The following is a 24,007-nucleotide window of genomic DNA, read 5'->3' as shown; positions in this document are numbered from 1 at the left end:
GGTTATAACGGGGGCTGGAACGCTGGAGTGCAGGGGCCTTTGCAGAGGGGCCGGGTATGGATTCCCAATGATTTCCAGCATCACCCTGGAATTCTTCAAGCTATACAACCTTGAGTCAGTTTGCTCGGAAAATAACCCACTGCCCTCAAAAGGCAGGTCTTCTAAAGTGTTTTGGCCTTCAGGTGGGATCCCCGACACCGGAAGCGAAGCACTGTGTCTCATGAATACCTCTGTAGCTATCAGCTATATCCAATGTGGTCTGAAGTGCTGTACGTGAGATCACTGCCTTTGTCTAAGGCCCCAAACTCCTGTCTCTCCTCTTGAGGGAGATGCTCCTTGAATTTGTCTATCACAGACAGCATATTATATGCATATCTGCTTAATATGACTTGTTGGTTCATGATATGGAGCTACAGACCTCCTGTCACGTAGATCTTTCTGTCCAACAGGTCCAATTTCTTTGGTTCCCTGCTCTTGGGCATGGGCCTAAGGGGTCCTTGCCTCTCTTTCTGACCCACCGCTTAGACTAGCAGTGAGCCTGGGGGTGGATGTATCCCCAAGTTTGCTGCCAGCTGGCAGAGCAGGTCCTGGTGTTCCGTGGCTTGCATGGCTGGCATAAAAGGGGCTGGCACAGGCAATGCTTCATCTGGCGAAGACGAGGACTCCCTCGGTGGAGGAAGTGTCTGTTGCTGCTCTCTGGTTTGGGGTGGTACTCCACAGCCTGCCCTTCTGCGCCCAGTCTGGTCGCCTTCCTGTAGGAGGAGTGTCCTGCTTTTGACATGGGTGCTTTGGTCAAAGGGTTCACAGAGGGAGTGCTCCTGGGCTAAGCTGTCACAGAAGAGTGCCTGGATGGCTGAGGCCCCTGGGCCTGATGATATGCCCAGGTAGTCCAAAAGGGCCACTGCTGGTGAGGCTGCCATTGTGATGGCTAAGACTGGTGGGTAGTTGGGCTTGGTTGGCAGGAACGGTATCTAGACTGAGACCGGTGACCGGTGCCATGACCGATGCCATAGAAGGAGATCCAGGAATGTACCGAATCAGCGTTTGACTCTGAGGAGTAGTCTGAGGCTGACCAGGGTGGTGTCGGTGATGGCACCCGGGAGCGACAAGATGATGTGTGTCTGGTCCTCACTGTTGGCTTCCTCCTTTGAGTCAGTGCTGGTACCAGGACCGGTGGCGGCATTGGTGCCAAGTATTGACCCTGCGCTGGTGGGACCGCAGAATAAGGTAGCCCCATCATAGTCTGTACTGGGGTGTCCAGTGTCGCAGGAGGCGGCACCAGTGTTGGCATGGTCCTTGAGTCCAACAGGTCTAGTGCCATGTGGTACAGGCGGTCCCATGGTTATAGGCACCGTTGGCTGGAGCGGTACCATAATTGGTACAGGTACCAGCTCTAGTGTTGGTACAGGCCCCGAGACCGGTGCATAACCCTGAAGTCTTAGTCACACTGGCAGTATGCCTAACTCAGGTGCTGGTGTGTGTGTGTTGGTGATCATCTTCAGTAATCACAACCAGTCCTAGGGCTGAAGCGAGATCCATAAGTTTGTGTGCCGCATCAAAGGCTTCCAGTGTTGACGGCTACCGAACTGCAGCAATAACTGCCTCCAGTGCGGAGCTCTCTGCGTTCACGATGCTCAACCAGTGCCGTTGTAGTCTGGGAGCCTCCTGGTGAGTGCCCTTGGCAAAGTGCCCATCTTTGTGGTGCACCTTAAGGCCATGTCTTGTTGGGGGATCTCCCTCTATTGCCTTTTCCTTCAGTGTGCCGGGGATTGAGACCGCTGCCTCAATGATGAGGGTTTTGCTGGTGTGCATGCTTCGGTGCCATGGACGGATCTCTAATGGAAGCTGGTGCTCTGCGGACGCTCGGTGCCACCGGTTAAAGCGCAGACTCCATTAAAAGGCGTTTCAGGCGCTTTTCCTTTGTCCTCGGCTTGAAGCTCCTGCAGATTTGGCAGCTGTTGGTGCAGTGGCCCTCTTCCAGGCACTTTAGACAGGAGTCATGTGGATCACTGCAAGGGCATAGCGTGGAACACCTCACACATGGTTTGAAGCCGGGTGGTCCAGGCATCCCCTCCCCAGGAGGGGAGATATACAGGGAAGTTTATTCTTCTTATCAGGGAATCTTAACTATCTACACTAGAAACTAACTTCAAACACTAAACTATGAGCTGTAAGCACTAAGGGACAGACTAACTAGATAGACAAGCACTCCAGCTACCAACACAGGTGGTAAGAAGGAACTGAGGGGGTGGAGGGCCTGCAGGGTTATATATGTGCTTGCAAACTGGTGCCACACTAGGGGGCTCCCGGTGTATACTGGTGCCACTCTTGGCTGGCCCAATGGACACTGCTAAGGGAAAAAGCTCTGGAATCTGTACATGCGGTATGTGCAGACTTAACTGGAGTGGACACAAGCAAGCACTCTAAGAACTATTTTTTCTCACTAGCCCTACTCTGTTGATGTCTGGTACATATTTGTATAAGGCAATGTTATATCTTGTATTTTTTTCTCTAGACATGACCATAGATGTTCTTATCCATATAAATGTCTTATCCATTTGTGCAATTCCTACAAAGCTCATGAGGCAATGAAGTCCATGGGTTAGTTGTCTGGTGCATAAAAAAATGCCATTCCAATACAGTAAACTTCCGATAATCCGGCACCTTTGGGACCCAGGGGGCGCCGGATTATCAAATATGTCGGACTATCGGAAGGGGGGGCTATGAGGGGTTTGGGGTGGGGGAATGCCACCCCAGACACCTCATACCCCCACTTCCGATAGTCCGGCTCTGCCCCAGACATCCCTGATTCAGTTGCTGCTGAAACTGACCAGCAGCGGCTGAATCGGAGACGCCTGGGGCAGAGCAGCTGGAGTTGGTCTGGTAGCGCCGACCCCTGGCACAGCGAGACCAGCCGGGCAGCACCCCAGCTGCTCTTGAGGATGCCTGGGGCAGAGCAGCTGGGGTGCTGCTGGGTTGGTCCCGCAGCGCCGCTCCTCGGCGCTACTGGACCAACCTGGCAGCACCCCAACTGCTCTGCCCCAGGTGTCCCCAAGTCAGACGCTGCTGATACCAACGGCTGACTCCAGGAAGCCCGGGGCAGAGAAGCTCTGCCTCCGGCTTCCTGGAGTCAGCCGCTGATCAGTCAGTTTCAGCAGCAGCTGAATCAGGACGCCTGGGGTAGAGCAGCAGGGGGACTGCTGGGTTGGTCCCACAGCGCCGAGGTGCGGCGCTACTGGACCAACCCAGCAGCACCCCAGCTGCTCTGCCCCAGGCGTCCCCAAGTCAGCCGTTGCTGAAACTGACCAGCGGCTGACCCCAGGAAGCCCGAGGCAGAGCTGCTCTGCCCTGGGCTTCCTGGAGTCAGCCGCTGGTCAGTTTCAACAACGGCTGAATCTGGATGCCTGGGACAGAGCAGCTGGGACCAATCTGGCAGCACCCCAGCTGCTCTACCCCAGGCGTCCCCAAGTCAGCTGCTGCTGAAACTGACCAGCGGCTGATTCCAGGAAGCCCGGGGCAGAGCAGCTCTGCCTCAGGCTTCCTGGAGTCAGCCGCTGGTCAGTTTCATCAGCAGCTGAATTGGGGACAGCTGGGGTGCTGCCTGGTTGGTCCCACAGCCCCGAGGGGCAGAGCTAAGGGACCTACCTGGTAGCGCCCCAGCTGCTCTGCCTCCAGCTTCCCCGATTCAGCCGCTGGTCAGTTTTAGCAGCAGCTGAATCTGGGAACCTGGGGGCAGTGCAGCTCCAATGGTCCGGCTGCCCAGAGCACTTCCGGGTTCCTGATGGTGCCGGGCCATCAGGAGTGCTGGACCTCAGATGCCAGACCATCGGAGTTTTACTGTATATTGCCTGTTTCAATGAGTGCCCCATCCCCAATCATAACTTCATAAAAAAAAAGGTGAACTGCATGCCCTCTCCCATTCATTATTTCAGTAACCTCATCTTTTTCTTCTTCTCTTCTCTATACTATATGATCCTAAGCCAGGAAAGGAAGGATGCATTAATTTTCAATCGGGTGTATTTTCTCCTTCTAGTACTTTTGCAGCTACAGCTGTTTCTATTTGCCACTGCTGTTGTTTTAAAGGCCTATTTTCACATGGAATGTTACCCAATTAGCAGAGCAATGTGTTGGCTTAAACAAATACTCGAGGGGTTGTGGGGGGACTCGGGAGCAGGGAATTGTGATGGCTGTTTACATTGGCACAAAGAGCAATTCCAACCCTGGCAAACAACTGCAGATCTAATAGCTAGGTCTCATTTGTTAATTTATACTTTTTAATTTCTCACTTCCCACAAAGCGAGGAAGAGAAAGGCTATGTTGAGAACAGCCAGGAATGAACACGTACTGCCAGAGCAGCACATTTTGCCCTACTGGGGGATCCAGCTGGATGCCTGCCAGGCATCTGGGTGCTTCATCTATATCAAATGAAGTCGTTTGCAGCCACCTGTATTGTTAGTGCAGGGTGCCGCCCATGGAGACCACAGGTCCTAGCATGCTGGGATATTCCATTCAATTTGCTTGGATATGTTAAGCCAACATTACATGCTGGGAACTGTAGTGTCTATGGGTTTACATTCAAGATGACTTCCAAAAGAAGGTAAAGGTGACTATGTCCTTTTTTATTTCTCTAGGTGATATAGAAGACCTACAAGGTTTTTCTCTTTGTTGTTAATCACTCCTTCCTTTAAAAACCCCCCAGAAATTCAGGTCATGTCTACAATGGAAGCTTCTATGGACAACCAGTGAACAGGTAAGATATTGCAAAGTCACCAGAGAAACCATACATGATATGGATGGACAGATTTTTTTTTCCTATTCAGACTGTTGATGTTTGAGAAGGTTCCTCCCAAGTCCTCATCTCAGGAACTTCTCCAAAAGAATAGTGATAGAGATGTAGCCATGTTAATCTGGTCTAGCTGAAACAAAAGACATAACTATGTAGCACTTTAAAGACTAACAAGATGGTTTATTAGGTGATGAGCTTTCGTGGGCCAGACCCACTTCCTCAGATCTGAGGAAGTGGGTCTGGCCCACGAAAGCTCATCACCTAATAAACCATCTTGTTAGTCTTTAAAGTGCTACAGTTCTGTCTTTTGTTTCTCCAAAAGAAAACAGGCAAGAGGAGACTTGACATTCCTGATATCATTAATATATATCACTAGTAAATAAATTTGTTTTTTGTGCACACTAAAGGAAACAAGTGTCTCTCTCCTTTTCAGGTTACCTTTTAAGAAAAATTTGATCTTCAGGATCACGCTTTATCCACATCTGACCAGTAGTTCATCTGAGACAAACTTACTGGAAAAGACATCTATCTACTTTACACTGATAAACTTTAAAAAGCCTTGATTGTTGAAAAATGCATATTAAAAAAGAACTCCACCACAACCAAGCAACAGCAGTTTCTGCTAGTACAACCTAAGCCAGGCAAATGAAAATCAAATTCTCCCCTACTTTCAAATGCCTTAAAGCTTGCATGAAAACTATAGGCATAGTGTCCAAGGAAAAAAGGAATGCTCATACTTAAAACCTTGCTTCTTAACCTGCGTTGGTCTGATTTTACATTGTTTTGTTTAGCTTAATGTAACAGCTCACTATGGCAGGAATTCTTTGCTAGCTAAGTGCCACTTACAGAATCCTAAAATTACAATATGGCTTTGGGAAAGTCAGCCAGCTGAGTTAGAGATGGCTGCTCCATGTGTTGTAAATAGACTAAATCAGCTTAATACCATTTTCATTTGCAAACTGCAAATTTAAGCAAACTGCACCCCAAAATGCTTTGCAAAGTTCAGTAATAAATTAAATGTTGCTGATTTGTAACCCACTAACAGGGTGCTCATTAAAAGACGTCTAGAGCTCATGCAGATGTGAACCAACAGCATACAAAACACTTTTTAAAAGTCTAAAAAACTCCTAGCCAGCTAAATCCAGAACACAGCCAGGAAGCATCATACACATGCTCAATATGTGTTTTCTGACAAGCCACTGAATTGTGGTACTGGTGGGAGCATTTACACCAACATTAACCAGCTCCTGGGTTAGGGTTAGGGAGGAGGCAGGTGCTGGATAAGCCAAAAGGAACAGGGAAAGGTGAAGAAAGAGCCTAGAAGTGGAGTGGGACAAGCTAATAGAAGGTGTTTTGACAGCTAGAAGAGCAATTCTGCAATGGATTCCAAAGGGAAGGGGCAGTTACTCAAGCTGTTTGAGGATTGGGCTATACAGATGGAAGAGATAGTCTGCTTGTAATGGTGTCTGATAGATTTGGAAAGTCATAGATCAAGAGACTGGACTGCTGAGTTTATCTCCCTTGGGTGCCATTGCATATCATCTTTAAATGGTGTTTCTAAATTTTGGGAGCACTGCTGCTTTCCCCAATGCCTTATTAAATACTCAGGCATAAGAGCCTTAGGGTTCAGAGTCATTAGAGGGACAAAGGATTGATGATAAACTGCTGACAAGTATCCCTTCCTCCCTAAAAAGGAATAATCCCAGTTTAGGACATTCTCTACATTGCCAGCTGAGCTCAAGTTTGTTTTAAAGGGCTGAATGTCTTTCCTGAATGGGCAATTTCTATTAGGCAACCAGATGCATTTTTATATCAGCAAGGGAAAAGAAAAGTGAAAATTGTGCTTGCTGTATTAGCTAAAAGCAACCTAACTCTGCAGTGAGTACTCTAGGAAACATAAAAAATAAGTTAGCACAGCTTTATTCTGAAACAATGTGCTTAGCAGCAATGATCTGTGCAAAACAAATACCTCCATGCCACACACCCAGATACCTTTACATTTAATAGACATCTTTCAGAAGAGCTGCAAATCAAGGACCTGGCCTTTGGTTTTTAAAAATCGGATTGTGATTTTTTGAAGAGTTAGGAAGTTAAAAATGGCTTCTCTGGCTAAATTCCTTCTATCATTTCCCTCACTTACAGTTATTAGAGGGGATACTCTTCAGTTCTTGTTCTCGCGTGCCTAGGGCTGCTGTGTTTTGCAATTGTGTCATACACCAGAGGTGGCTGCATTTCTGTAGTGGATTGTTCATCTTACTACAGGAGCATTTGAGGCCCACAGGATTAAGAGCCACACAAACAAAGAGAAGTGGGCCTCATCCTCCTTGATTGGATCCACCTCGTCATCTCTAGCCTGATTTTGGCCTGCATATTTAAACCTGCCTCTGGAAATTTCCACTACTTGCATCTGACGGAGTGAGTCTTTGCCCACAAAAGCTTATGCTCCAACACTTCTGTTAGTCTACAAGGTGCCACAGGACTCCTCGCCACTTTTGCAGATTCAGACTAACTCGGCTACCCCTCTGATAAAACGAAGAGTGTCCCTGACTTTACAATTTAAAATGCAGATGGGAGATTCACCTTCAGATACTTGTAACTCGAATTAGAATAGCACAGTACAAGAATTGGCTATCACAGGCTACTTGTAAAATAATCTCCTACTCAAGAACAGCAAGGGGATCAGAAACTGATTCTAAAAGAGCCATTAGAAACACAATGGAGTCTGAGTCGGGTGCCCACCTCTCAAGCTGTTATGAAAATTTCGGTTCACTCACTCAGTCACTGTAATTGCCTTGTGAAACAGGCGGACAAGGCAGTTAACAGGATCTGAAAGCACAGTAAATCCTACACTTTTATCACACACACATTTTACAAAATGTTTCCAAGTTACCTGTTACAATAGGCTCTTCTCTTACAGTCCACAACAGTTCAGCTCAACGGTGCCTCAGACCACCTCCCCCCTCTCGAGTTCACATAATTCTGAATTGGGAGCCAGTTATGCAAGTGTTTATAATATTCAGAATCCTACTCATCAATATGTGATTCATGCTTTTCTAGATTGCCAATGGAGTCAACTTGATGTGCACTTACAACAAATGCCTCGAAACAAACAAACAAACAAAAAAACTACTCTTAAAAGTCAGAAGAGCACAAAGCACACTCTTGATGGGTGGCACACTTACTGTGTGCTTGAATTCTAAGCAGGTTGCTCTCGAGACTGACTGCCATGTTGGTGCCTAGGGACCAATGAAGTCACACACAGGACTTCAGTTCTGAGAGATGTTGCCCAGGGCAGTCTATTCAGGGGCAGGGAGTCGGGGACAGCCAGCCCTGTTTTGAGGCCCCTTTAAAAGCAGGTATTTGGGTCTGGGAGTACGTGATATGAGGAAGACAGGCGGTTCTGGTGGCAAGTCCTGGAAAAGAGGAACTCCCAAGGAGACAGTGTATGGGGGTACTGGGGATGAACATCCAGGGACAAGGAGTGGGGTTTACATTGAACTGCTTTCATATTAGGATTTGCTAACGATTGTCAGTGCAACCAATAAATGATGACACGGGGAAAGGGTCTGAACAGTCTCTGGGATCAGCATTTACTCTTACCTGGGCAGTGGAGACAAGCCAACAGCCTAAGGCGGCTCTCTGATACACCTATGCTCCTTACAAGAGTATGTGGCAGAAAGGGAAGCAGCAGAGCATGAAAAGGCAAAACCTTCCTTTTGGGGCTTGCTCCTTTTCTCTGCCATAAGCCCCATCCCCTGTGCCTCCAGATATGGGATACAGCAACTCATTCAAGACAAGTCACACACATGAAACAGTCAGGGAGCTGGATTTACAGAGGTGGTACAAGCTCAGTACTAGGAATCTTAATGGTTAATATTCCTTAATGGTTAAGGTTTATCTGTTACAGTTAACTGGTAGAGGCTAGGGGCTGCTCCAGCCCCATGGGACCCACTGCAGGCAGGGGGCATTCCAACCTTCCCAGAATAGCCCCCAACTGCTGTAGGCCCACCCCCAGCACGCAGCAGGCAGAACTAGCCCCAGACTGCGGTCAGGTTGGGGGGAAAGGAGGAGATGGTCTGACTCTACCCAACCCCTCTGCCCCATTTTATCGGCTAACTAATTAAACAGGATTTTACATCCGCACTCAGTACACTCCAGCACCGATCAGACCTGCTTTGGTAGGAAGCTAGGCTGCAGCCTCTGCCACATACTGAGTGCTGGCTCCTGGATTATTCTTACTTGTGTAAGAATAGCACTGAGATTGGGGCTCTGCTATACATACACACAGCAAGAGATCCTGCCCTAAAAGCACTCAAATGACAGAGACAAGACAGGTAACAGATGGGACAAAGGAACTGTCTTTATCTCTACTTTATAAATGGGAAACAGAGGATCAAAGATGAGAATACCTTGTTCAGTCAGAGTCAACCTGTGACAAAACCCATACTCAACCAAGGCATCACCCCGACTTTTAAACCGGTGCTCATTCTTTCTGCGATGCTATCTAACACTAAGCCACACAATACAACTTGGTGGGCTTTTACCCGACAGCAGAACTGTCACAACTGTTTATCTGACCAGTCAGAACATCTGTTCATAGATTCAAGGATGTCAAGGCTGGAATCATCCAGTCTGAGTCCTGTACACCCTTTCCAAAAACAATTAACAGAGCATATCTTCCAGAAAAACATCCAATCCTGATTTAAACGTGGTCAGTGATGGAGAATCCACCACAACCCGGGATTAGATGTTTCGATGATTAATTACTCACACTGTTAGTACAACTCAAATTTGTCTAGCTTCAACTTCCAGCCACTGGATTGTGTTAGACCCATGGTCACCAACATGCAGATCGCGATCTACCAGTCGATTATGGAGTCTCCATAGGTTGATCTTCAGTTCCCTTTGAACCGCGTGCCTGTGCAGCTGTGCACAATACATTTTAGATTCGCCCTCCTCATTTGCAGAGCAGCACCCATCCAACAAAAGGTGAGTAGTGGTGGCAGCATGGTGGGATCTGCTGGGGCAGTGTTGGAGATCTGAACGCCACTGCCAGCTGGGCTGGATCAGCAGATATGGACCTAAGTTACGTTATGGTGGTCTCTAAAAACCATCTCCCTGTTGGAGTATGTGTGATTTTTCTGTTGTCTATTAGCTCCACTGGTCAGTTTCCCAGCTGCTCCAGGCTGCTACTAGCTCTTATAGTGCTCTGCACTATTCTGCCAGGTTCAACACCAATCACTTTTTTACATATTGTTCTTCTTTAGGAACAGACTCTGGGCTCAGGTAAAATCCACTAAGGATAAGTCCTCCTTTAAAACAACATGAGATTGGCTGTTTGGAAAGAGCTTTTTAATCAGCTAACAGGTCTGTATTTAAAATGCATTTCTTATCTAAAGACACTGCTCAGCTCTTCGGATGGTCTACTCAGAAAGGTGCTCTAGAAAGTGTTTTTCAAAAAGTCTCATTACTGTAGCAGTGGGGTTCTCAAACTTCATTGCACTGTGTCCCCCTTCTGACAACAACTTTTACCACATGACCCCAGCAGAAGATTGAGCCCAATGGAGCGTGGTTGCCCTGGCGGATGGGGAGCCCTAGGTGGGGGGCATGCAATCTGAGCCCTACCACCCAGGGATTAAGCCCTCAGGCTTCAGCTTTGGCCCCCACCACCACCAAGTCTAAGCCAGTCCTGGCAACTCCATTAAAAGAGGGTCCCAACCCACAGTCTGAGAATTCCTGCACGTTTATCATCTTTCTTCTGCAAGAGCTCCCATTGATTTATTCAACTAAGCACAAGGAAAATGAACCACTGCAAAGCACAAGTGCAGACAACGAAAACCCCAACAAAGTAAACTACTGATTGCTGAAACATGGACTGAATCATACTCTAAACAAAACTATTGTCTGTCTTTTGCCTTTTCACCATTTAAGAGCTGGAAAAAGAAGAGAAAGTGAGAGAGAACTGTGCCACAGTGCTCACCTTGGCATCCTGTTTGGTGATGAAATCCACAAATCCAAAGCCACGGTGTGACCCTGTCCCAGCCATTTTCTTTGGCAGGCGGACGGTCTTCAGCTCTCCAAAGGTGCTATGAAGAAGAGACAGGGGAAAATACTGTGGTAAAAACCGACCTCATTTATGAGCCAAAGCAGGGGTATCACAGGGATGTCCCCTTTCATGTATGTCTTGCAGATGTTGCAATTACATAATGATCGCTAAGCAAATGCTCTACCATAATTAACCCATTTTCCTCTAGGTCACATTTAGTGACAGAACTTGGCTGCTAATAGTGCTCCATTTGGATAATTCCCAACAGAGCAGAAGACATCTCTTCAGTATTTGGCCTGTTTCTTCTCTCCTGGAAGGAAAGTGAGAATTTGGGTAGTACCACTGTACACAGTGCTGAACATACAAGTTCATCTCCTCCTTGTTATCAATTTAACATCAGGCACCAGCACTCATAGCCACAATCTGTGGTGAACTCTCAATTCCTTTCAGGTGGTATTTAAAATCAGCTGCTGATGTGAACCAGGAAAGGACAGGAGCTGATGGGGATAAAACATTATGCCAGGCATACCCACAGTGCTAGCATGGTTTTTTTGGGAAACTCCCTTCTACCTCCCACAGCTTCTACTGCTCGCTCCTTGTGGACATGAATATCCTCTGAGTAGCATCGGAAAGCATTTGCATCATGCAGTTGACTAGTTTTCTCCTAATCTTGTCCGATAGGCTTCTCTTTTCAAGCGATTCTCTTACCACAGAACACTCACTGGGCTGGGGCAGGGCAGCTTCACTTGTGAGAGCCCACAACTGATTTTGAATGCTTTACCTTTCCGCACACTCGCGGAGGGAAAGACACACATGCTGCCATTTTAGAAATTCCAAGGCAAGAGGCCACCTTCACTGCCTCTTAGTTCCCTTTCTTTTTTTTCTTTTCTTTTTAACGTCCAGTTATCATACATATATGCACAAATTGCAGACCATAAATATTTAATGTGAACAGGGTCTGGATAGATGTGTTATTTTATTTGAAAATCTACACATACACAAAGAGATTGGAGAAGCTAGAATGCCAAAGAGCGATTGGGACTAAACACAGTAAAGGCCGTAAATGCTCTCGTGAAATGATATAAGCTAAATCCAGAGAGTTAACCTGCTGCACTGGCAGCATGACCAGGCATTCATCTATCCAATTTCCTCAGGCAGTGTGGTGTGTAAATGTAGCATTATGAATCCTCAAAATGAATCTGCACGCCTGCTCCTTGTAGCTTTCTCCCACCCCCTTTGAGATGGCGCTAAGGAAACAAACAAACAGAATAAAACAGAAGAGACACAACAGCCTTAGAGAGCAGGAGTGCTCAAGTCTAAAAGCGGCAAGAAACATTACCTTGTTTCACTTCTGAAAACAATCTCTCACAAGGCAGCTGAGGGGAGGGAATTGAGACTACCAGAACTCCATCTACTTCTCTATTATTATTTGTATTAGAGAGTACCTGGGTGAGCTAAACAAGATTGGGGCTTGTTATTCTATGCACACACTGTAAGAGATAGTCCCCACCCCAAAGGGTTTAAAATCTAAAGGGATAAGACAAAGGGTGAGAGGGGAAAAAAGAAGCAAAGACAGAGAGGAAGTAATTTGCCCATGCAACCCCAGCAGGTCAGTGGTCACATGAAAACCGACATCAAGCCCAGTGCTCTAACCACTAAACAGCACTGTGACATGCCTTCCGGGAACGTTGGTTCTTTGGTGACACTGCCTGGTATGGAGCATATGAAGAGCCTTAAAAGGGGAAATGAAGAATATTCATGATATCTTGATCTTAAATGATAATATACCTTCCCACAGGAATAAGTCTCACGCTTATGTATAACCATGATGTGAAGTCCCACAACTCTCACGTGTGACAAGTGAGCATCACCTTCATTTTAACAAAAGGGAAACTGAGGACAAATGCCCAGATTTGGAAATGTCTTTCCATGGTACCACTGATTTTCAGAGATTGAAACAACTAAGAAAGGTGAGCAACGATGAGCAAAGCAACACTTAAATATCTTTGAAAATCTGGAGCAGAGAGCTGAAAATCTGGAGCAGAAAACTTGACCCAGGTCACACACAGGCAGTGGCAGAGATGAGAAAAGAGCCCTGTTTTCCTGCCTCCCAGTCCAGCGTCTTACCCACAAGAAGCCAGGTAAGTGGGTCCAGGAGTGAAACATGCTGAATTGCTTTATTCTGTCACTGACAGGGTGAGCAGTCTGGGAAGGAACTCCATCTGGAGCTCTCTGTAGTATGGTGCTGAGATCAATAAAATCATTAGTATTGGTCCCTGAGTCTTTTTGTTTTGGCAGATGGTCTGGAAAAACATTTCTGTTCAGACTCACCCAAAGTGCAGGACATCAGCAACAGCATGAGGTGGGCATAACCATGACCTAGGCAGCAGGGCAGACTTACCACACCTGTAGGGCTCCATGAGAGCAAGTTACACCATCATGGGAGCTGAGTCAGTCTGAGTCCCTTGGGCTTAGGGAGAGAGCAGAAAGCAACACCAGATTTGAGCTACTTGTCAGTGGTATCCATGGAGTAGCTACTGCTATGCTCAGAAGAAACCACCACATGGCCTTCTTCAGCAAAATACCATGGAGTGGAAGATGGGTATACACCATGGCTCCCAAGAGAAGCACAGGTGACCCCACTGGGGATAGGGAGAAAAACCACCCCACTGTGTTGATAATTAGAAACTATAACACAGCAATTACCATACAAGCAGCTGTGAATGAAATGAAGAGACTGGGCCTTTAATGTTCCCCTTGCCACCTCAGTGGAGAAACTCACACCTTGCATATCCAATTATTTCTTTCATCTTGCTATTTATTTTGGTATGGGGGAGGGAAGACAGAGGGAGAAGGAGAAAAGCCAATTACCCTGAATGGAATTACTCCTGAATGGAATATCCCTTACATACAAGGAGAGAGGGAGATAGGGGTGCCAACTCAGATCAATGACATGCCTCATCCCCCTTCTATAACCAACTTTAAAACTTTGATGTCAGGGTGAAAATGCAGCTCTCTGTGACAGCAGAGGGTTTCTCTGATGGCTATGTGGCAAACTGGACTTTCAGAGAGGGTTGGTAAAGAACCTGGCTGTTACAGCTACTAACACACAGAGATGTATTGTAGAATAGTGATAGAGATGTAGCCGTGTTAGTCTGGTGTAGCTGAAACAAAAAACAGGACTATGTAGCACTTTAGAGACTAACAAGATGGTTTCCTCTCGTTATGGGACATTCATGACCAAGACCAGAGCTCAAACTCTCCGAAGCAACTAGAGACCAAGTGGAGATGCTGAGAAGGCAATTTGAATTCCCTCATTTGTTCTGTGCTACTTACTTGTCCATGGGGCAGAGTTTAAAAGATACAAAAACAAGCAGTGATTCGGGTATTATAATTCAGTGAGCACTTAAGACAGGAGGACTCTGGCCCAAGGATACATAAAAGACAGTTACCTGCTTTGTAACAGATGTTCTTTGAGATGTGTTGCTCATGTCCATTCAGCATACATGTGTGTACTTGCCACGAGCACCTGTGCTGGAAGATTTTCTCCCAGCAGTATCTATAGGGGCCTGGGTCCCAGCATCCCCTGGAAAGGTGCACATGTGCTGCACTATATACAGTGCTCCCAGGCCCTCCTTCCTTAGTTCCCTTTTGCCGAAAGAACTCTGGAACTCCAACAGTGGAGAAAGGATGGGAACTTGAATGGACATGAGCAACCCATCTCAAAGAACACCAATTACATAACAAGTAACTGTCTTTTCTTCTTTGTATGCTTGCTCACAGGGCCGAATTAAGGGAAGGGGGGGGGCTAGCCAGGCAGCTATGGGGGGCGCCTGATGGTAGCTGTAAGGAGCGCTGCGCACCCGACCATGTGGAGCCCCTTAGAGCTGCAATCAGGCACTGCGCGCCCGGGGGCAGAGCCGCGCATGCGCTGCACGCCCGCTGCCTGCGGCGCAGGAATGGGTCGAGCCAGCCCTGCTTGCTCATGTCCATTCAACACAGGTGACTGCTAACAGTGTTCATGGAGGTGAGTAGGAAAGTCAAGAGCAGGCAGACAGCAACACCGCTCTACAGTGTCTCTTGCATGTGTGATCACATAGTGCGCCGTGAAAAGGTGCACCAAAGACCATGTTGCCGCTCTACAGATCTCATGGATCGGTACGTTCACCAAGAAGGCTGCTTCTGAGGCCTGAGCCTGGCTGAATGAGCCTTGACCTCCTTCAGGACTAGGATGCTCACAAGGTCATAACTTCTACAGATGCAGGTGGTAATCCATCTATATATCCTCTGGGATGATACTGGATGGCCTTTCATTCTCTCTGTGAAGGCCACAAACAGCCATGTGAACTTACAGAAGGCCTTCGTTCTTTTCAGATACAATGCCAGGGCTAGAACATGAAGACGTCCCTCCTAATTGGATGAATGAGGCTTTGGATGGAAGACCAGAAGATGTCTTGGCTTATATGGAATGCCAAGGCCCCCTTTGGGAGGAAGACCTGGTGCAGTTTCAGCTGCACATTATCCTTGAAAAAGACCATGTACAGAGATTCTGAAGTTAGCGCTCGTGGCTTGGAGACCCACCTGGCTGACGTAATGGCCACCAAGAAAGACCACCTTCCTCGAAAACATTGAGAGGGAGCAAGTGATCAGTGACTTGGGAGACCCAGTGAGCCTAGTGTGGACCCCCAAGTTTAGGTCCCCTGTGGGAAAAGGGTTGGTGCCTGCGGGAAAGCCTTTTCAGGGCCCTTCCAGAAATGACTCACGAAGTCACGAGAGAAGCTTGAGTGTCCTTGGACTGGCAGGTAGAAGGCTGAGAGAGCCACTAAATAGACCTTAATGGAGGCCAGTGCAAGACCCTCCTGCCTCAGAGCAAGGAAGTACCCTAGGATTAGCTGAAAGTACCCTAGGATGAGTTGAAATGGAGCCTTTGTGGGGACCACTCCCCTCTGGGACGCCCAGGCAGAGAACTGTTTCCACTTCGACATGTAGTTCACCCTAGTGGACGGCTTCCTGCTTTCAGGGAGGACTTTTTGTACCCCCACTGAACATACCAACTCCTGTTGACTCAGCCATGGAGCAGCCACACTGTGTGATAAAGTGGCTGAAGGTCCGGGTGGAGGAGGCTACCGTGGTCCTGGGAGAGCAGGTCCAGACAGCATAGCAGCAGATGAGGAGGTTGTTGAAGGAGACTCGTGAGGGAACTGAACCAGTACTGGTGAAGACAAGCCAGTATGATCAGGATGACTTGCATGGAGTCCTGCCTGATCAACCGGAGAACTTTGTTTATCAGCGGGAAAGAAAAAAGGAAGGCGTCGGAGACTGAGCCTTCTCTAAGCCCATTCACAAACAGAAGACAGGTCACTGCATGTTGTGCTGCATCATGGACTGGTCCACTAAGGGAGATCCCCAATCCCAGAAAAGCCCACATGCAACTTCCGGGTGGAAGGACCACTCATAAGAGAACCCTCTGGTCAGACACCCTGCTACTGCGTTACAGCTGCGAGGGAAGTAGCAAGTCTCCATGATGCTCTGGTGGAGGGCATGAAACTCCCACAAGTTGATTGTCTCCTCGCACAGGGGCGCCCACCAGGCTCCTCTCTGCGTGTTGATGTACAACATGGACACCATGTTGTTCATGAAGACCCGAACCACCTTGCTCTATAGATGAGGCAGTAACACCTCTCACACATTCTGGACCACTCCGATCTCCTTGACATTGATAGGGAGCACCATCTTGTCCTGAGATCACTGTCCCTGCATTTGAAACATTCCCAGGTGAGCTCCTCAACTTTGATCTGAAGTGTCTGACACCAGTTACAGTGAATGCTGGGGCTGCTGGAATGGGATGCTGGTGAGCAGAGTGCAGGGATCTGTCCATCATCACAGGGCATGAAGAATGTGCAGAGGCACCGTGACCTCACGAGCGAGTGGGTGCTGTGCTGGGGAGTACACCGATGCCAGCCAGAGTTGCACAGGGTTCATTCTGAGCCTGACAAACAGTACCACATAAATGCATGTCATCATACAGCCAAGAATATGCAGGCACACCTACACCAGTCAGCAGGGTAGGATTAGCTGATCAATGAGGTCCCACAGAGCCTTGAACCTGATCTGAAGGAGGGACACCGTGGCAGTCACAGAATTGAGCACTGCACCTATGTATTCAATTCTATGTTCTAGGACTAATAATGACTTTATGTTGTTTACCAGGAGCCTGAGATGTCGATACGTGAAGAAGCGACGAGGAGTTCTGAGGCACCTTATAATTAACGGATTTATTGGAGCATAAGCTTTCATGGGCAAAGACCCACTTCATCAGATGCATCTGACGAAGTGGGTCTTTGCCCACGAAAGCTTATGCTCCAATAAATCCGTTAGATTATAAGGTGCCTCAGGACTCCTGGTCGCTTTTGCAGATTCAGACTAACATGGCTACCCCTCTGATACTTGATACGTGAAGAGGAGACTGACATCCCATTGGATCTTCTGCTGTGAGTGGCCCTTGACTAGTCAATCATCCATGTACTGACACACCTGGAGCCCTAGCTGATGCAGGTAGGCCAATACCACTAACATGCATTTAGTGAATACTCTGGGTGCTGTGGCTACTGGATCCAGTTTCGGTAATGATGGATGCCATGGTAATCAGGTGGAACTTGAAGTGGACCAGGTACTGATTCATGCTTCATAGGTCCAGAATAGATCTGAGACTACCTTTGGCTTTTGGAATTAAACAGTGGGAGTAAAACTAATGGTTGGGGAACTTGGCTGGTATCTTATCTCCTCCACTGCCCCCGGGTTGAGTGGCTCTTTTACCTCTTGCTCTAGGAACTGCTCGTGAAAAGGGCCCCTGAAGAGGAACATAGAGGTGGGTGGAAGAGAGGGGTCGAGGCCAACTGGAGGGTATAACCATTCTGCACTATTGCTAAGACCCAAAATTCCAAGGTGATCCTTTCCCATGCTGGCAAGAAAGGGCAGAGCTGGAATATGAAGGGGCAGGGAGGATCCGGACTGTCTGCGATGTTGCCCTTGAACATATCCTCAAAAGGCATTCTTCTTTGAGGGTCTAAGATGGGTGATAAGCCCTGAGAGTTGGACTGCTATTGTTGACCTTGTCTCTTGCAGAATGACATCTCACACCTCTGGGTTGGGTGCTGCCTGGCCAGATGCACCTTGGGCTGCACTGGCTGCAGCTTGATTTTTTTCTGTTCTGTCCACGGCACAAAGCGTTTTAAAAGTTATTCGAGAGTCCTAGAGCCCATACAACTTGATATCTGTTTGTTCTGTGAACAAGGCTTTGCCACCGAAGAGGAGGTTCTGGATCAAATTCTGGGCTTCCAGGGACAGCCCAGAAAGATGAAGCCATGTAGCCCTTCTCATGGACTTTGCTGAGGCCATAGACCTTGCCGCTGAGTCTTTAGCATCCGAGACTGCCCTCAGAGCCGCATATGCCATGGCCAAATCCTCCTCTAAAAGCACCTATAACTCTTTCCTAGACACATCAGGAGCGACATCTCAAACATGGCCATGGACTGCCACCAGTTGAGGTCAGAGTGCCTGATGGCTGGCCACCTGCAGCTGAAAGCTGGCTGAGGAATAAAATTTTCTCCCAAACAGATCCAGTCATTTGGAGTCCTTGTTCTTTGGTGTAGGTGTGGGCTGGCTCAGATGACCCCTGTGGTTCACTGACTCTACCACAAGGGAGTCGGGCGGCGGGTGAATATAAAGGTAATCATGGCCCCTGGAAAGCACAAACTATTTCCGTTCCAATCTCTTGGAGACGTGCAGAATTGAAGAAACTGTCTGCCATAATTGACCACGGTGCTGAGGGCTGTGCCGGAAGCAGGGACGCGGAGTCCAAGGCCACACCCACCAATTGGACATTGGCCGAGTCCCAAGATCCAGAGTGTGCCGTACACACAGTACAGTGCCAAGGACCTACCAATTGTGATCTCAGTAACCGGGAGTGGGGCCTGGTGTATCTGGCTGGGGGGCTCTTGCAGTCCCTGGAGGTACTCAGAGTGCTCGAAGCACAGCATCAAGATAGCGATCTTCAATGCTGAAAGGCTGACCACAATCTGCCAGGGCAAGCTTGGAGACCCAAGGCACTCTATGCCAGTGAGCATCAGCATGGAGGAGAGCAGCACAGACGGTGAATAGTGCCTTGTTTGGTGCAAACTGTATGGTGAAACACTCTACAGTTCTTCTGTGGCCACTGAGTGTATGCCTGCATAGGTCTGTGCTCCAAGGTACAGGATTCTGGCGACTCAACGGGACATTGTGGCAAGACCTGTACTGATCCGGCAGGGCTATGGAGGTGCCTCCAATCCAGGTGCACCAGGAAACACGAGCACTGAATGCTTAGTGAGTGGGTAGTGAGCAGCAGCTTACTTCTACACCTGGGCCCAACAGGCCCTGTTGATGACAGCACTGGAATGGTCAGTATGTCTTGCATCACTTGAAAGTCCTCTGACGTAAAAGGGGGCTGCATGTCGACAGCTGCAAGCAGTGACTGAACTGGATGCCTGTGCCGAGATCCAGGCTCCTATGCATATTGCTGAGAGAAAAACTTCCAGTATCGGTGCATATGGCATGCACACACCCCTATGCTGAATGGACATGAGCAAACACTCAAAGAACTCTGAATACCCGGAGTCATTCCTAGTGGATTAGTGTCAGGTATCACACTGCCTCAGAGCATGATAGGACTTACAGGGTCACAGGTGCATAACCTCTCACTCCATAAAGATGTAGCAGAGCCTTTCTTTCAAACTGATCAACATTCATGCACGGACAAAAGCATGTTGGCCCTACTGGGGTAAATTACCTATATGGATTCATGAGGAGTCATACTTTTTCGCAATTGCACATAACATCCTTAGTACAGATCTGGAGTTAAGTAAAGGTTAATTGACTCGTCGAGTAGTCGATGGAATTTCCGTGCGGCATTTCCCCAGAACTCAGGATCATCCCAGGCTCAACTGTGTGGTGCTGCCTCTTTGAACACTGTCTCATTGTTTCAAATGGGCAGCCACACGCTGATCCCTGGTTCAACTGTTCGGCGCTGTCCCTTTCAAACACCGAGGCGGTGTTTCAAAGGGGCAGCGCTGCACAGCTGAGCCATGCGTGAGCTGTGCTGTGCTGTCGCTTTGAAGTACCCTCTCTTCCCCCACCTTTGCTGCCTCTAGCTGATAGGGGCAGCAAGGGGGAATCAATTAGTCCACTGACTATCCAATAAGCATCTGCTTATTGGATAGTCAACTTGTCGACTAGTCCTTAGCATCCCTAATCTGCACCTGTACAACCTGCAGGATTTCAATGGAGATGTGAGACCTGGAGGATTCACTGGGATAAGCCAAAATTCACATTTGGCAAATGAACAAGATGAGAGGATTTCCTGTCCAAGAGCCCAGCTAGTATGGACCTCCCTGGTCCAGCACGCTCAGAACCAGGTAGTTTGCCAGACCAGGGAAGGTCAATGCTCCCTTTGTGGCTGCTGACTCTGCTCCTGGACTCCCTGCCCCAGCCACTGGGCTCTACTCCTCGGCCTGCAGGGTTCCTGGTCACCACTGGACCCCACCCATCACCGCCAGCTCCTCTACCATCTGCCTGGCTGCTGGGCCCTGGACCAGGGCTCCTGGCTGCCAGACACCCAGCCAGCACCCGCTCCCAGCCGCTGGGGCTCTGTAGTCCAGCAACATCTATAGTCCAGCACCAGAGTGCCCCAGATTTCAGAAGTTCAACCTGTATTATATGGATCTGTATCTTGATTTAGTTTGGTGGATAATGAAAAAGTTATTTGGCACTTCTCAACACAGGAAGGCCCAAGATATTTGGTGTTAGATCTTGTGCTCCTTTAATGGTGAATATAACGGTGAAAACAAACATGGCCACCCTTTCTTTGCAGTGCCTGCTGCTGTTGCCAATAAGCACCATCCTCCTGTCACTAAGGCCGGTTACCTAGAGATCATCACAAGCCCTTTCCCTTTCTTTTGCCTTCCACATCCAGGCCATGTCTAAATCCTGCCTCCATAACACCTCTAAAGTCCATCACCACCCTCCTGGCCACAATCCAAATCCTTTCTGGGCCCTTATCTCAATTACTGTACTTTCTTCCTCACCAGCATCCTTTGCCCCTCCCATACTCTTCACTCCAGCTCTCTGTACCTCCACTGATGTCCTCACGTTTCACCACATTTAGTTCAAACGTCTGGTCCTGACCACTAAACTCATTCATATTCCACCAGAATTACTTACCTGTTCCTTTCTCTGATTGGGTCGCCCTATCACCCACAGTCACTGCTGAACCAACCACCTCAGCCTGGACTGCCCATGTCTCACAAATACCTCTCTGCTTTCTTACACAGCAGACTGCATACTATCCCTAGGTGCCTAGCCTTTCCTCTTTCAAATTCTCTTCATGGACAACCTCTGCTGTGAATCCTACAAGAAAAATCAGTAAGAAATACTAGCTCAGCAAGCCATGTTCCAACCTTGACTGCTCTATATCTTTGCTATGTCCTTTCCTTGCATTTGCCATTTGAATAATGTCTATTTTGATTGTAAGTTCTTCAGGGCAGGGAGTTTTTCTTCCTCTCTGCAAAGTGTCTAGCATGCCTTTGGCACTATATAAATAACACAGCAATTGTACTGGATGCTTCCATAATGTAGCCCATTCACATTATAAATTTCTGAAATGGTGTCATTATTCTTAGACCCATGACACTGAGAAAAGATCAATCAGAATTAGTGTGATAAGCTGTTAGTCATGGTCTAATCAAAGCAAACTCAGTTGAAAGTGTCCAGAAAGGAGAGCACAATTTCACCACTGAGTTATACAAGTGGTTGCACAAGACTATATACAGTACATCCCAAGAACAAGATGGTTAATATAATGTTGCAAGAAATCACACCTGAAGAACCCTCCTCCCCAAATATATATGCTAAAAAAGCTCATCTCCCATTCTGAGCAAATCTTTGCAAAGCTTAGCAAAGAAAAATAGAACACTTTGCCAGTAACACGGGGGTAGGGATAGAGGGATTTTTGGGCAATGACTGCAAAGTTTCCAAGGAGGCACAAGCACAGTGTAGCTTCTCCCTTCACTGATCTGCAAAATGCTCATTGCTGCATCAGGCCTGAATTCTACATCATCAGAGCAAAATTTAGTAATAGTTTGGCAATGATTTTCTTAATTATTTTTTTCCAAAATCACCCCCAAATAGCAGATCACGAACAAATTATTCCTCGCCAGTCTCTGCTCCACCACCGATTTCTTGACTGCAGAGGAATAATGGCCTCTTTTCTTTTTCCTCCTCCTTTTGGAATGAAGGACCCTGCCAAATAGTTTTGCCCCTGGGCTGAGTCGTGGTCAGTTCCACCCCCTACATGAGAGAGTTAATGAAATACACAGCAGAATGTTCCTCCCCCCAGGTCTTCAGCTGACTCCAGTACAGCTAATCCCATTACAAGAAAATAACGTGGATAATTCAAGCTAATGAAATCGTTACAAGAATGTGGACAGCCAGAGGTGGACATTCAGAACTAATTTAACACTCTTTGGTGTCGTTATCCCCAGCACAGGAAATATCTGAAAGGAGGAAGAAAAAAAAGCCCTCCTCACTTGTTAGCTTAAATCCTGTTAGAGAGTTCAGGAATTAATCTGCCATACATCTTCTCTATTACTATCATCATCATCATCATCAATAATGTCTCCTTGGTAACCTCAGAAAATGAATGAATGAATGCGCGAAGGAGGGCAGGAATGGAGTAAAACCTTCTGACATGCGGAAACAAGTCTATCATTCTTCTTATTGGCAACCCCGAATGAGAAATAAGGCAGAAGGTGGTAGTTGGAGGGACTCCAGCAGAACAGCACAACTAAAGCAATCTTAAAAAGGGACTACTCCCACAATAACCCAACAGGGAGCAAACCTGAACACTTCACACCAATAGACTTTTCCTGTACTAGGCAAGACTGTTGGAGAGGATACTGACCCTCAAGAAGAGTGATACAAGCAGGTGTCCACTTAGCATGGATGACAATGAAGATCCAGTCTGGTGTGCTTCTCATTTTTTATTAAATGGCACTTTTGTCTTCAAACTTGGTTGGCTTTCTGCTTAACCTGCACTTGTTTGGAGGCTTCTCTATAGCAGAAGTCCAGAAACAGGAAGTATGCCTTGTGGAAGAAGGAAATGCTGGACATAACACAAACAGATTCCCCCTTCATAAAGAAGTGTCTTTACTAACAAAAGAGAATCTAAAATTACTGTGAATGCCAGCTCAGCCTGTGATCTCAAGAGGCTAAGCAGGGTTGAACATGGCCAGTACACAGATAGGAAACCTCAAAAGAAAGTCTGGAATTCTGCAAGAAGATGATGATGCTTACCCTTCACATGGCATTCTTCTTGCCAAGTCAGCACTAAGTGAATAACCTACAATAGTTTTGGGGATATGGTGTCCTGGAGGTGACCCATTGTGTATGTTATGGAAAATAAATGGCCCCACTTACGTATCATTAATAACCCATGGCACTTTAAAAGGGTATAGATTTGTTAGACCTGATGTCCAGGCCAAATTCCATCTTGCACAATAATTCTCTGCCGATATACTCCCTTCTGTACTTTCAATTGGAGAGGATGCTTTTCTCAAACTCAAGAACTGCACTGTTAGATAATATTGGTATGCGCTACTGGATAATACCACATTCCACCCCAAAGCTACTGTACTTCAGAGGTGAGTTAGCTGATTTTGAACTATGCCATATCACTTTGGAATCCCATTCAATGGATACAGTTAATTTCCCTGAAGATTCTAAGACTAGATTGAGTGTGACAGAAGTACAATTAGAAAACAAAAATATTTTAGCTCCCAAAGTGACACCAAAGTTTCCAGGTAGGCAGACCGCTCCACGAAAAAGTGGTGACAGCCTAGAATGATATTTGGCTGGACCCTATTTAAACATTCAATAGAAATCAAGAGTGGCTATCTTTAAAATGCCAGTGATAGCCTTTAGAGGTAGATCTGAAATGGATGTCAGTATTTAGAGCTTTGTTAACCCATAATTGGCTACAAAGGATGATCAGTTAAATAATCCAATAGTTAAAACATGCAAATGGAATTGTGGATTCTATTCTAGACTCAGCCACAGATTTGCTATATGACTTTGAGAAAATC

General features: G+C 47.2%; 1 protein-coding gene across 3 annotated transcripts in view; it reads right to left on the bottom strand.

The window, feature by feature from the left end:
• Positions 1-24,007, bottom strand: part of RBM19 (RNA binding motif protein 19) — a 159,076-nt gene that overhangs the window by 50,359 nt on the left and 84,710 nt on the right. For all 3 annotated transcript variants that reach the window (XM_075898196.2, XM_089775264.1, XM_075898197.2), the window contains exon 22: positions 10,767-10,872. In XM_075898196.2, the coding sequence (XP_075754311.1) occupies positions 10,767-10,872 (106 nt within the window). The remainder of the gene's footprint in view (positions 1-10,766; positions 10,873-24,007) is intronic.

This window comes from Pelodiscus sinensis, chromosome Z, assembly GCF_052426305.1.
Source record: "Pelodiscus sinensis isolate ZL-2025 chromosome Z, ASM5242630v1, whole genome shotgun sequence".
In the NCBI taxonomy this organism is placed as follows: Eukaryota; Metazoa; Chordata; order Testudines; family Trionychidae; genus Pelodiscus; species Pelodiscus sinensis.
This window is presented reverse-complemented; position numbering and strand designations above follow the sequence as displayed.